Source organism: Nicotiana tomentosiformis, chromosome 2 (assembly GCF_000390325.3).
Source record: "Nicotiana tomentosiformis chromosome 2, ASM39032v3, whole genome shotgun sequence".
Lineage (NCBI taxonomy): Eukaryota > Viridiplantae > Streptophyta > Magnoliopsida > Solanales > Solanaceae > Nicotiana > Nicotiana tomentosiformis.
In genome coordinates this window covers 2,287,324-2,299,549 of record NC_090813.1, presented here as the reverse complement: position 1 = coordinate 2,299,549, position 12,226 = coordinate 2,287,324, and the positions used below count along the sequence as shown (strand labels likewise).

Sequence of the window (12,226 nt, the reverse complement as noted above, 5' to 3'; positions counted from 1 at the left end):
ACTCCTTGTTTTGTGTTTTTTTTTATTTTTTTTTTCATGCTGTCTTTTCCAAATTTTCTGTGTATCTGTATGTATCGATTTGGCTTTGCCACTAGTATCTTCGGATCGAGTCTTTGCTTGTCAATGAATTACTTTTTAGCTGTAATTTGCAAAAATTATGGAAAATTTACTATCTTATTTCTTTTATTACTTGTGTTTAATGTATATTTTATTTGTATATTTATTCAGATTACTTCTAAACTAATTTATTGTGTTACTATCTTATTCTACAAAACTTATTAATATGGGAAGAAAGCCTTGCATTGTCGACATATAGTGATTTTTCATTTGTCATGTACAAGCTTAGGTATTTCATTATCTCAAGTACACATGCTTCTTGTTTTGTTGTATGTTTCTAGAATCTGGATAGCTTAAACTCTGTCTTACTTCTTCTTTTTCTGAAATGCTCTTTGAATTGTTTGAAATTGCAGATTCTTAACTGGTTGTCTCACAGTCCTACTGAGATTGAGAGCTACATTAGGTCTGGTTGTGTTGTGTTAATAGTATATCTGCGGCTTCCTGAAAGTTGGAACTTGGAACTCTTTTGTGTAATCTGTTAAAGAATTCTTATTGATTCAGTTTATTAGATAACTGCAGGGATTTTGGTTTGTTTTATTTTGCTATGAAGATTGTGTTTTGTTTATTACAATTAAAGACAATTGTTGCCTTTCAATGTAATTCATATTGTGATTTGAAACGTTAAGCTGCATTTGAAACGATAAGCAGCATTCCTATGCTTTTATTGATAAACACCAATCTTAGAGCCCGTTTGGGCATAAGAAAAATTTCACTTTTTTTCGAAATTAGTGTTTGGTCATAAATTTTGAAATTTTCATTTGAAGATGAATTTTGAATTTTTTTGAAAATTTGAAAAACTCCAAAAAGTTATTTTTCAAAATTTTCACTCAGATCACTCACAAAACTTCAAAAACAACCTAAAATTATATCCATGTCCAAACACAATTATAGTTTTCAAATATTATTTTTATTTTTATTTTTTACTTTTTTCCGGAATTATACAATTCTTATGTCCAAACGCCCACTTAGTGGCAAGAAACAGAGAGCATTACGAAAGAGTGAGTATGATTGGCAATAAGCCATAATAATGCGGACAATCCGATCTGACAATCCAAAATATTTATCCGATTCAAAGTATAAAATTCGATCCGATCCAATGTTAATTCGGATCGTATTCGGATTGCATATTTTAGAATCCGAAATCCAAATTCGAAATGTGCTAAATCCTATCCGTGCACAACCCTATTATACTATCTACTTTTGTAAAGGTTGCAATATAAAATGTAAATATCCAATTGTTAGGTAAAAAATTGTATAAGGTCCATTTGATTGTCGCGGATAAGACATCTTCATTATCATTCATTTTGTTCAATTTGGAAGTGCAAAGATTATTGGCTTCATCTGCTTCTAAATTGCTGAATAAGCAGTCGGGGTGATTAGACAACTCATACAATTGTTTATTTGTTATCTGATTTCGTCAATGAAAAAAATCTGAATGATTCTCCGCCAGCTGATGTAATTGATCAACCATATCTGATTTCGACAACAACAAAGCTAATTAAAAAAAAAGGCGCAATGCTTTGTCGTCCAGAGAAATTTTTAGAAAAAAACAAATAAGAGGACTAACGTCTCTAAATTTATTTATGTGTAATATAGTTATTAACATCTATATATTATATTTGTCTTACTGAATATATTTGTTTTTACCTGCACTCACATTACGTACACATATTTAATGTGATGGAATTTTTTTTGACTTATTATGACCCCAAACGACGTACTTTTGACTAAAAATACGTTGTTTAATCCATTCCTCATCAACCATTTGGTATACACAAATTGAATCGGAAAATTGAACCAAATCGAAAAATCAAACCAAATCGATTAAAAATTCGACTAGGTTTGGCATTGAGTAAAAATATTCAAACCAAACCGACATATAAATAATATATATATATAAGACTTTATATTGAGTTTTCTTTAAAAAATGTAGAAATATTTGGAATTTTCTCATGTGTTAACCTTTAAAGCGTACATTGGCGAAAAATTATTGATAGACGAAAGTAACTATCATGTGTTACTAACAAAATTCTCCAATTGGAATATTTTAATAGATCATATGTTTGTCAATTTTTTTAATATTTACTAAACATATATTCACTTATTAAAAGTTTATCTATAACTTTAACAAAATAAGATTCAAATAATATTCATGTAACAAAAAAATCTGAAAAACCCGACAAAACCGAACCAATCCAAACTGATATAGTTGATTTGGTTTGGTTTTGATAAAATCGAACCAACCCGGTCCATGTACACCCCTGCCAAATTGTATTGAATTTCGGGCCTTCCAATTATAAAACTTGGCCCAATTTCACTTGAACCCTACAAAACAGGCCTATCACCTTAATTTCTCTTCTACCACTAATTAATTCTAAAAATACACAAATAAAAAGAAAAATCTTTTGGTATATTATTACTATTAATTTTAAGATATAAGCTAAAATACATATGTAAAAGAAAACATTTTTTTGGACTTTTTTCAATTAATGATGCAACCAAAATACAATAAGTCAAGAAAAATAGCTAAAATTTGGCAACAAATGTATACTTTAGGAGAAATTAAATATGTTCAAAATTAGATGTTTGCAATATAAATAACCAAACGGCGGATAAATATAATTCTGAATTTATGTAACTGAACGACCCCTAAAGGGTGGGGGAGGGCGAGCATAAAAGACGTAAAATTATTTAGTTATAGACGACTAGACGTAACACTTAGTTAGGAGTATTGTGGGAAAATAGAGATGTTTGGTTTGCGAAAATTATTAATTATAATGTAAACTTATAATTCGAGATTAAATAATAACGAAATTACGTGGTAAATATGCCTCTCTATTTGATTGTTTTGTTCAAAGATAAGTTAATTCAAAAAATATTATTTCATGCTGAATATGATATGAAAATATTAAAAAAATAATTATGGTACAAATAATTTCAAAACTAATTGTATCGAAAAAAAGGCAATATGGTATACTAAACTCTCATTATGCGTGAGGTCCGGAGAAAGGCCGGACCACAAAAAATGAACAAATAATTAGTCCATTTTGAGTAAAAGCTCGAATAATTTTGTGCCTTTCTTCTTCCCGCTCTCATACACTCACATTTTCCATTTCAAACTCCCTCACCCCTCTCTCATCTTTCTGTGAGAACTTTCTCAGTTCAAAAACAGATCAGGAAATCCAACCTTCTTTCTCTACTCAGAAATCTTCAATCCCTCACTCTTAAATGGCTCCATCTTTCATATTTCCCCAAAATTTACATTCTCTGGAAGAGGAAATGGAAGACTCCGACACTGATAGCAATCGCCTCATTGTTCAAAATCCCACTTCACTCACCACTTTCTCTCCTTCTCAATTAGAAGAGTTCGTCAAAGGTCAGTTTTTCTCCATATTGGATACTAAATTTTCGTTCGTTTTTCCAATTTTTCCTATTGTGTTTTTTTTTTTGAATTTTACAATTGAGGGTTCTCATTTCCCACTTCAATTTTTTTTTTTTAATTTCAAATGGGTTCTCATTGGTTTCTCCATTCTTTCAACTCGTTTCTCATTCTTGTTTCAAATTTTCAACTGGATTCTCATCTTTTTTTCAAACTTTTTCAACTGGGTTCTCATGTTTTTTTTTTCTAACTGGGTTCTCATTCTTTTTCTATTTCCCGACTTGTTTCTCTAAATCTTCAATTTTTTTTAAAAAGAAAATCAAATTGTTTTTGACATGACATGAGTTGCGCTTAAATGGAGAAGTTAGGAATTATATAGCTGACCCCAACTTGTTTGGGACTGAGTTGTTGTTGTTTTTGTGTAAACAGACGTCTCCTTCGACCTATCTGACAAAGAGCTATTCTGCGTGGAGGAGCAGGAAGTGTTTGATCGCGTGTATTCATTGGTGAAGGAGTTTGCTTGCCTTACTCCTGGTTGTAAGCTCAATCTGGTGGAGTCTCTTAGGTCCAATCTCAGCGTACTGCTCCCTACTGTGGATTCACTCTTGAGGGTGTCTCAGCAAAAGGATGGAAATGCTAATGAAATTGAGGAGGAGGATGAGCGTTCACTTGCTGATCGAGTGGCATCATATCGAAATGCTTTCAAGATTTACACTTTCTTCCTCATTCATATTTTGCTCATTGAAGAGTCCAACTCTAGTTCTAACAACAAAATAAAAGTAAACTCCTTTCTTTATCTTATTGTGTGTGTATGTTTGATGCATGTAGCATGTTCACGAGGGTGGACTATTTTGATTTAGTTGTGATGAATTTACTGATTTTACAACCGCATGTATGAGTGTTTCTTCTTGCTTGTAATGGAATATTGGAATTTGCATGTGTAGTTGATAGGAGTATAAATGATTGAAGTGAGGCTGTTATATTGATGGTTGTAACTTAGGTGATTTCTCAAGGGACTCTAGTAGAATTTGAGCATAGTTGATTTTGTGATGTCCTGTGTGTATTTATTTCCATTATAGCCCTTCTTTGGAAGTATATGTTCCTTTTTTGTATTATACTGAAATTTGGAGGGCAATTGAGAGTACGGTTGGTTGGTTTAGGTTGTTGCTAGTAGTCGGAAGAAGCAACTTGTCAGTACGTGGAATTGGGAGCCACAAAGGGCAAGGATACTGAATTTGGTTGCAAATTCATTAGAGATCAACCTCTCATTGCTCTTTGGATCATCAGACCCTGATGAAAATTACTTGTCCTTCATTGTGAGGTAAGGGCTTTAGTTTTTGTTTTTGTTTTTTTGTGATTCTCTATTGGTGGATCAAATACTAACCAAATCTGATGATGTGGTTTGCTGTAGAAATGCTTTTTCGATATTTGAGAATGTGGCAGTCTTAAAAGATTCAGATGCAAAAGATGCCTTGACTCGCATAATTGGGACATGTGCTACCAAATACCACTATGCTGCACAATCATGTGCTTCAATTTTGCACCTGGTTCACAAATATGATTTTGCAGTTTCTCATTTGGCTGATGCAGTTGCTTGGGCTGAGAAGAAGTATGCTGATGGTAGCGTGGCTTCTTCTCTTATCAGAGAGATAGGGAGGACAAGCCCGAAAGATTATGTGAAGGATACTGTAGGGTCTGAAAATGTTGGGCGCTTTCTTGTAGAGCTCGCTGATAAAATGCCTAAGTTGGTCTCAACTAATATTGGCTTATTAATCCCACATTTTGGAGGTGAATCTTATAAAATAAGAAATGCTCTTGTTGGGGTGTTGGGTAAGTTGGTCATGAAGGCTTTTGATGACACTGAATTTGAAGTGAGTTCTAAATCCATTCGTCTCCGAACTAAACAGGCCATGTTAGAAATCTTGTTGGAACGTTGCAGGGATGTGTCAGCCTATACAAGGAGTCGAGTGCTTCAGGTCTGGGCTGAATTATGTGAAGAGCATTCAGTTTCGATAGGCATGTGGAATGAGGTTGCAGCAGTAGCTGCTGGGAGGTTAGAGGATAAGAGTGCAATTGTCAGAAAATCTGCACTCAATCTACTTATTATAATGTTGCAGCACAATCCCTTTGGACCCCAGCTTCGAGCAGCATCTTTTGAAGCAACCTTAAAACAATACAAGAAAAAGTTAGATGACCTAGGACCGAAGGCTCAGTCAACAAGTGTTTTGGATGGATTGCCTTCCTTTGATGAAACTAGTAATGGAGATGGCGAGGTCCACAATGTGGATGAAGGGATGAACAAGGAACAGGATAATAGTCTGACCGACAGCTTCTTGCCTCCTGAGGAAGATCTGATAGGCCAGAAGGATGATGATTCTGTCCCAGATGTTGGGAATTTGGAGCAAACGAGGACCTTGGTTGCATCGCTGGAGGCAGGTTTGAGATTTTCCAATTGTGTGTCTGCCACAATGCCAACCCTTGTCCAATTAATGGCCTCATCTTCTGCCACTGATGTGGAGAACACAATTCTTCTGCTGATGAGATGCAGACAGTTCCAAATAGATGGTTCCGAAGCCTGCCTCCAGAAAATGTTGCCACTGGTAATGCTAACTTTGTATGATTGGAGCACGGCCAATTCCAATATCCTTTATTGTATGCTTTTTTAATGAGCTTTATTAAAATATTTGACCTAATAAAGCACACCTGCAGGTTTTTTCACAAGACAAAGCAATTTATGAAGCTGTTGAGAATGCTTTCATTACAATATATGTTAGGAAGCATCCAGAGGAAACTGCTAAGAATCTCTTGAATCTTGCTATAGATTCAAATATCGGAGATCTTGCTGCATTGGAATTCCTAATTGGAGCCTTAATGTCCAAGGGCGACTTAACGACTAGCGCAGTATGTAATCTCAAATCTGTAAAATCATTCCAATCTTTTTCATTTTTTGAATTTCTAAATCAGAAATCTAGTAATGCGTGACTCAAGAAGTTGTAAGATTTGTTTTTTAAATGGTTGCCTTTATTACTTTGAGGAGCTTCTTTGGAGGGAAAATGCCATAATTTAATTCTCTTGATTTTTTTTTTTCTAGGAAATGGAAATCAAAATGTATATTTTACTGGATGATAATTGCTGATTTAGTCGCCTTAGAAATTGTTGTTAAATATAAGCTAGAGAGACATGGGCTAAGTGTTGTAATATGCATTCATGGGCTAAAGAGTATCATTATTTTCCGAAAAGTGTTATTTATCCTTCTATCCAGGTTTAATAGATTTAATCACCTAAACAATGATCTGCTATTGGACTATACGTGGTTATTTCACACATTTAAACCGAAATCATTGCTGACTGGCTGGAACGGTTATGTCTTTTGTGGCAATGTGAGATTATTTGACGGTATAACAAATTAAGGATTTGAGAAGGAATCATCTTTTCATATAATTTGAAACTTGATACTGATAAAGAGCTCGGTTATCTAACAATTTATCATAGACTTGACACAGGCTTTATAATTTATTGTATTAGAAAAATTTGCAACCTGACAAAAATGGCAAGTGAGTCATCTTTTCTCATTCATACAAGGAGTAGTTAATGTCTTAGAAGCTCCTTCATTTACCAACATGGTGCTATAAGCTTAATATCTCTGTGAAGTGTCAACTCTGTTGATTTCAATAAGCTATATTGCCTTTCCTCAACTCACTTTGATTTAATGTGAATTAACCCATCCTCATAATAAATGGATAAGCTTTACTTATCTGATACCTCACCCATTTATTTATTTTTTGCTTAAAGCTTAAGGGAAAAATTTAACAGTGATTCGTTTAATATTGCAGTTGTCAGCATTATGGGATTTCTTCTGTTTCAATATCGCTGGAACAACTGCAGAACAAAGTCGTGGTGCTTTATCTATTTTATGCATGGCAGCAAAAACATCAAATGCTGTTCTCAGTTCTCACTTACAAGACATCATTGACATAGGCTTTGGGCGTTGGGCAAAAGTGGAACCTTTACTTGCTAGGACAGCATGTCTTGCTATTCAGAGGCTGTCTGAAGAGGATAGGACAAAATTGTTATCCACTAACGGAAGTCGCGTATTTAGTATCTTAGAAAGCTTAGTTACTGGCTTTTGGCTTCCTGAACATATATGGTATGCTGCTGCAGATAGAGCAATAGCTTCTATATATACTATCCATCCGTGTCCTGACAAAATGGCTGCTGATCTGGTGAAGAAATCTCTTAGTTCTGTATTTGATTCTAGTGGAGGGGATGAGCTGCAAAATGGTAGCTCCAATATGCTAACCACAGTTCAAGTGACAAAACTCAGTAGGTTTCTTTTTGTCGTAAGCCATGTAGCTATGAACCAATTGGTTTACATTGAGTTTTCGGTCCGCAAGATTCAGAAAGAAAAAGCAAAAAGAGAGAAGATGGCTACTGAGGATAAGAGTGATTGCACAGATAATACTGGTGCACAGAAGGTGAAAAGGATCTTAAGGCACATTGATCTTTTTGATGAAGTCTGCAGCCATTTTCAACTTTAAATACATTATAATATTTCTTCTTCTTGTTGCAGGATAATGGTATCAATGCAGAGTTAGGTTTTGCAGCTTCTGAAGATGCATTCTTCGATACACTATCTGAAAGAGCAGAGAAAGAAATTGTATCTGGTGGTTCCTGTGAAAGAAACTTGATTGGCTATTGCGCACCTTTTCTTTCTAAACTCTGTAGGAATTACAGTATGATGCAGAAGGTGATTGTTACACCTACACTTTCTATGTTTTTATGCTTTCAAACACCGGAACAATATCAACCCTTTTGATTTTTGTTCCTTATTTAACTCACAAGAATCTCCATAATCAGATGGACCAGTATGAATCTTTAAGGTAGTTCGACTGACTGTGAAGCTATGTTGCTCGGAATTCCGCGCAACATAGCTGTGAAGGATGTACTTTTGTTCAGATTAAGTTAATAATCTTTAAGTCGCATTAGAGATCAAATGTGAAATGTTTGTTTCATGTACTATCAATGTGTTACTTGGATGCCCTGGCTTTGGATTTTATATGTTATCAAGCACTTAAAGAGCAGCACAAGTTTCAATAATCTAAGGAAAAAATAGAACCTTCCAAGCTCTATTCATATACCCAAGGACAGTTTACTTCATTGTTTAATCAGTATTCTCAATCCAGCATCATTTAGTGGATACTGATATATCTTCTATATCTCTTCCAGTACCCTGAACTGCAAGCATCCGGAATGCTTGCATTATGTCGATTTATGATAATTGATGCAGCCTTCTGGTTAGCTTTTTTCTCAATTCCTGTTTTCTTGTTTTATTACTTAAGTTTGTGGAAAAGAAATTCTAAAACATGTGTCTATGTAACTTCCTAGTGATGCAAATCTCCAGCTTCTTTTCACTGTTGTGGAGAATGCACCTTCTGAAACTGTTCGATCAAATTGCACTGTTGCTCTTGGAGATCTGGCAGTTCGTTTTCCTAATCTGTTAGAGCCATGGACAGAGCACATGTATGCAAGATTAAGAGATCCATCAGTTTCTGTGAGAAAGAATGCTGTATTGGTTCTTTCTCATCTGATACTGAATGACATGATGAAGGTTTGGCTGGATTATCATACATGTGCATTTAGCTTTCTTGTTATAGTTTTTCAGCGCCTTGATTTGTGCGTATCATCTCTAGGTGAAAGGTTACATAAATGAAATGGCCATCTGTTTGGAAGATGAAGATGAAAGAATTTCAAATCTAGCCAAACTTTTCTTTCATGAGTTGTCAAAGAAAGGTAGTATATCCACCCAACTTTTCTATCATCAGTTGCTAACAAAGAAGTTAATCTATCTAATCTCTTTTCTAGTCTTTCTACTGTTGAGCTTATTTTGCTCTGCTGTAGCATGTTGTGTGTGTACACATCAAATAATACTGTTTTTTTTCCTTTAAACTTCTGTTTACAGGGAACAATCCTATTTATAACCTGCTTCCAGATATCCTTGGCAAGTTATCTAGTCAGAACTTGAAAGAAGAATCATTCTGCAACATTATGCAATTTTTAATTGGTTCAATTAAGAAGGTACCATGAATCTGACTTGCTTCTTTGGGCTCTTTTTCGTAATGGGATTGATTAAAATGTTCATTTGTATTTTTAGGACAAGCAAATGGAAGCTCTTGTCGAAAAGCTTTGCCATAGATTTAGTGGAGTTACGGGTATGTAATCTGAACATTGTTTTGACTTGTCACCAAGAATTTATGTACTTTGATCTGATATAAACTTGTCAATTATAGATCAACCATGTAGAAGAATAGAGAAAATGTAGCGGGTATTTGTATTTTGCAAGAATAGTGTTGTCTGCTCTCTAAATTTACATTGTTTACACTGTGCTAAACTGAAGAAGTTAGTTAGAATTAGTCTACTTCTGCCCTGGGTTTGGTCTGTTCACATATACTTGCTTATATATATATATATATATATATATATATATATATATATATAGTCACGACGCCAGCTTGCACTTGCTATTGCTAGGCAAGTCGTCCCATTGATTGTTAGAATTTACAGACTTTACTCGATAATCCCTGCTTGCTCTGCTTTTCAACGATAAGACGGTTGTCTAGTTTGAGTTGGGTTTCTGCGAGCTTCAAAGAGGCTGATATACTTATTTGAGATTGATTGAGGAGTTGCCAGTCATTCAGTATTTGGTACCACTACTTTGTGGGTGCGTCATTTGATATTTGCCTTCGTAATCAGCTCTCTATGCTGTTACAGCGGGCTTGCTTACTAAATTATGATTGCCTTTACAAGAATTTAAAAGAAAATTATAATTAGGAGAGCCTTAAAATGGAGAGATTTAGTGGATAGATAGCTTTTAATTACTATTTCAATTATCACTTGAGAAACTTTTGCATGCTGACATCCTTTTTTTATGCAGATGTTAGGCTATGCGAATACATCTCCTATTGCCTCTCTCAGCTATCATACACTGACAAGAGCATGCGAAAGCTGATAGAGTTGTTTAAGATGTATGAACATTCCTTATCTGAAGACTCTGTGATGGATAATTTTCGAACTATTATCAGCAAGGTAAGATTTGCTGTAGCATCACAAGGCTTAGACTAGTATTTGGCAGTTATTCGGAATGCATTTCACTGTGTTAAACCATTATTTGCCTGTTTGAATGTGTTCAATTAGGGGAAGAAGTTTGCTAAACCTGAACTCAAATCATGCATTGATGAGTTTGCGGAAAAGCTGAATAAGTTCCACATAGAGAGGAAGGAACAAGAACTTACTGCCAAAAATGCTCAAAGCCATCAACAGAAAGTGGAGAGCTTGGAGAGCATCGTGGTGACTGAAACCAAAGAAGATGAAATCGGTGAATCTGAAATTACTGAAGGTAGACTTCTTCAAATCTATTTCCTGTTCATTCAGTTATTACTTTTTCTTGTTTTATTTACAAGGTTCTTATTTCCAATTCAACTTTTTTACGGAGGAGGGCACCAGAGCTTCATGCTTGTCTCTTTAATTATATACAGGTCATTTATGTTTTTATTCCTCGAAAGAACTTAAAAACAATGTAGAGGAGGTAGTAGCTCTGATACTTTATATAAATAGCTGATCCTTCACTTGTAACTTTTTACAATCTAATTTAAAATTTATGATGAGAGTTTCCAGAATTTGATATATCTATTATGTAGATGCTTGTGAAAAAGCTTTAAAGTAATTTTGGCAAGAAAACTGGAGCTATAGGAGTGGGGAGGGGTATATGTAAAATGAACGAAGCTAACATGGTCCAGGATCGTCGTATCTGTTCCATTTCTGATGATCTATGATGGGAAGGGGCAACAATGCCTTATTTCATTCTCTTGAATTTTCTGTGACTTAGTTTTCTTAATCATGGAACAGATTCTGAAGTCACTGATCCATCAACGGAAGGGCAAACAGAATGTTCACCTTCAGAACCAATATCTGCTGAGTCGGAAGCAAATTCTCATGCTTCCAGTGAGGTGACTGATTCAGCAATTGATGAAAATGAAGTTCAATCTCCTATAAGTCGCCCCCGAGGTCCCTCACATGCCCTATGTCCTTTCACAACTTTTTTTCCGACGTGGTGAAAACTAACACTTGAACATTTGCAGGTGCTTATAGATCCAGGGCCAAAAACAGCAGTAAAAGTGATCAAAACCTTGAAACTTATACTTCCACTAGAAGAATCACGAGGTCCAGCCGTAGGAGCTAATCCACCCTCTTAGAATTAGACTCTTCTGTGCAATTTCATTTTATTCAGGGCAGTTGACATTCCTGACACATGTTCTTATGCTAACTTTGTTGATAGTAAATGTCTTTCTCTTTGCCCTTGTCTGTGAGCCTAACCATATTTTGGATCATTTTCCTGATAAATATGCAATATTCAGTTTGTGGCTTGTGTTCTATGGAGACTCTGAGGCAATTCTATGCATCATATGCAGACTCAATTCTCCATTGTTTGATAACTTGCTTTTCCACATATGTTAGTCATTCTTTTGCTTTCTCACTAAAAGAATAATACTTGCAAGAAATTTCTTGCTCTAGCAAAGCGAAAACTTATTTATATGCGGTGTTTGTACCAAACGATATCAATTTATTATGGCTAGTGATAGAAGTAAGGTGAGAATGCGCATTAATTGAGTTGGTGTAAATATTCGGTGTCCAAATATTTTTTCTTCTGGAACTATGAACTTGAGCTCTGCCAGA

The 12,226-nt window shown here is 34.9% G+C and overlaps 1 protein-coding gene across 1 annotated transcript; it reads left to right on the top strand.

The window, feature by feature from the left end:
- Positions 1–3,210: 3,210 nt before the first annotated feature.
- LOC104100981 (condensin-1 complex subunit CAP-D2) lies at positions 3,211–11,923 on the top strand. The gene is made up of 16 exons (XM_009608366.4): positions 3,211–3,493; positions 3,926–4,275; positions 4,657–4,817; positions 4,908–6,096; positions 6,206–6,397; positions 7,330–7,971; positions 8,067–8,243; positions 8,723–8,790; positions 8,882–9,104; positions 9,187–9,286; positions 9,456–9,571; positions 9,648–9,705; positions 10,428–10,579; positions 10,688–10,889; positions 11,399–11,557; positions 11,632–11,923. The coding sequence occupies exons 1-16, from the start codon at positions 3,346–3,348 to the stop codon at positions 11,730–11,732; spliced, it is 4,038 nt and encodes a 1,345-aa protein (XP_009606661.1). The 5' UTR covers positions 3,211–3,345; the 3' UTR covers positions 11,733–11,923.
- The last annotated feature ends 303 nt before the right edge of the window (positions 11,924–12,226 follow it).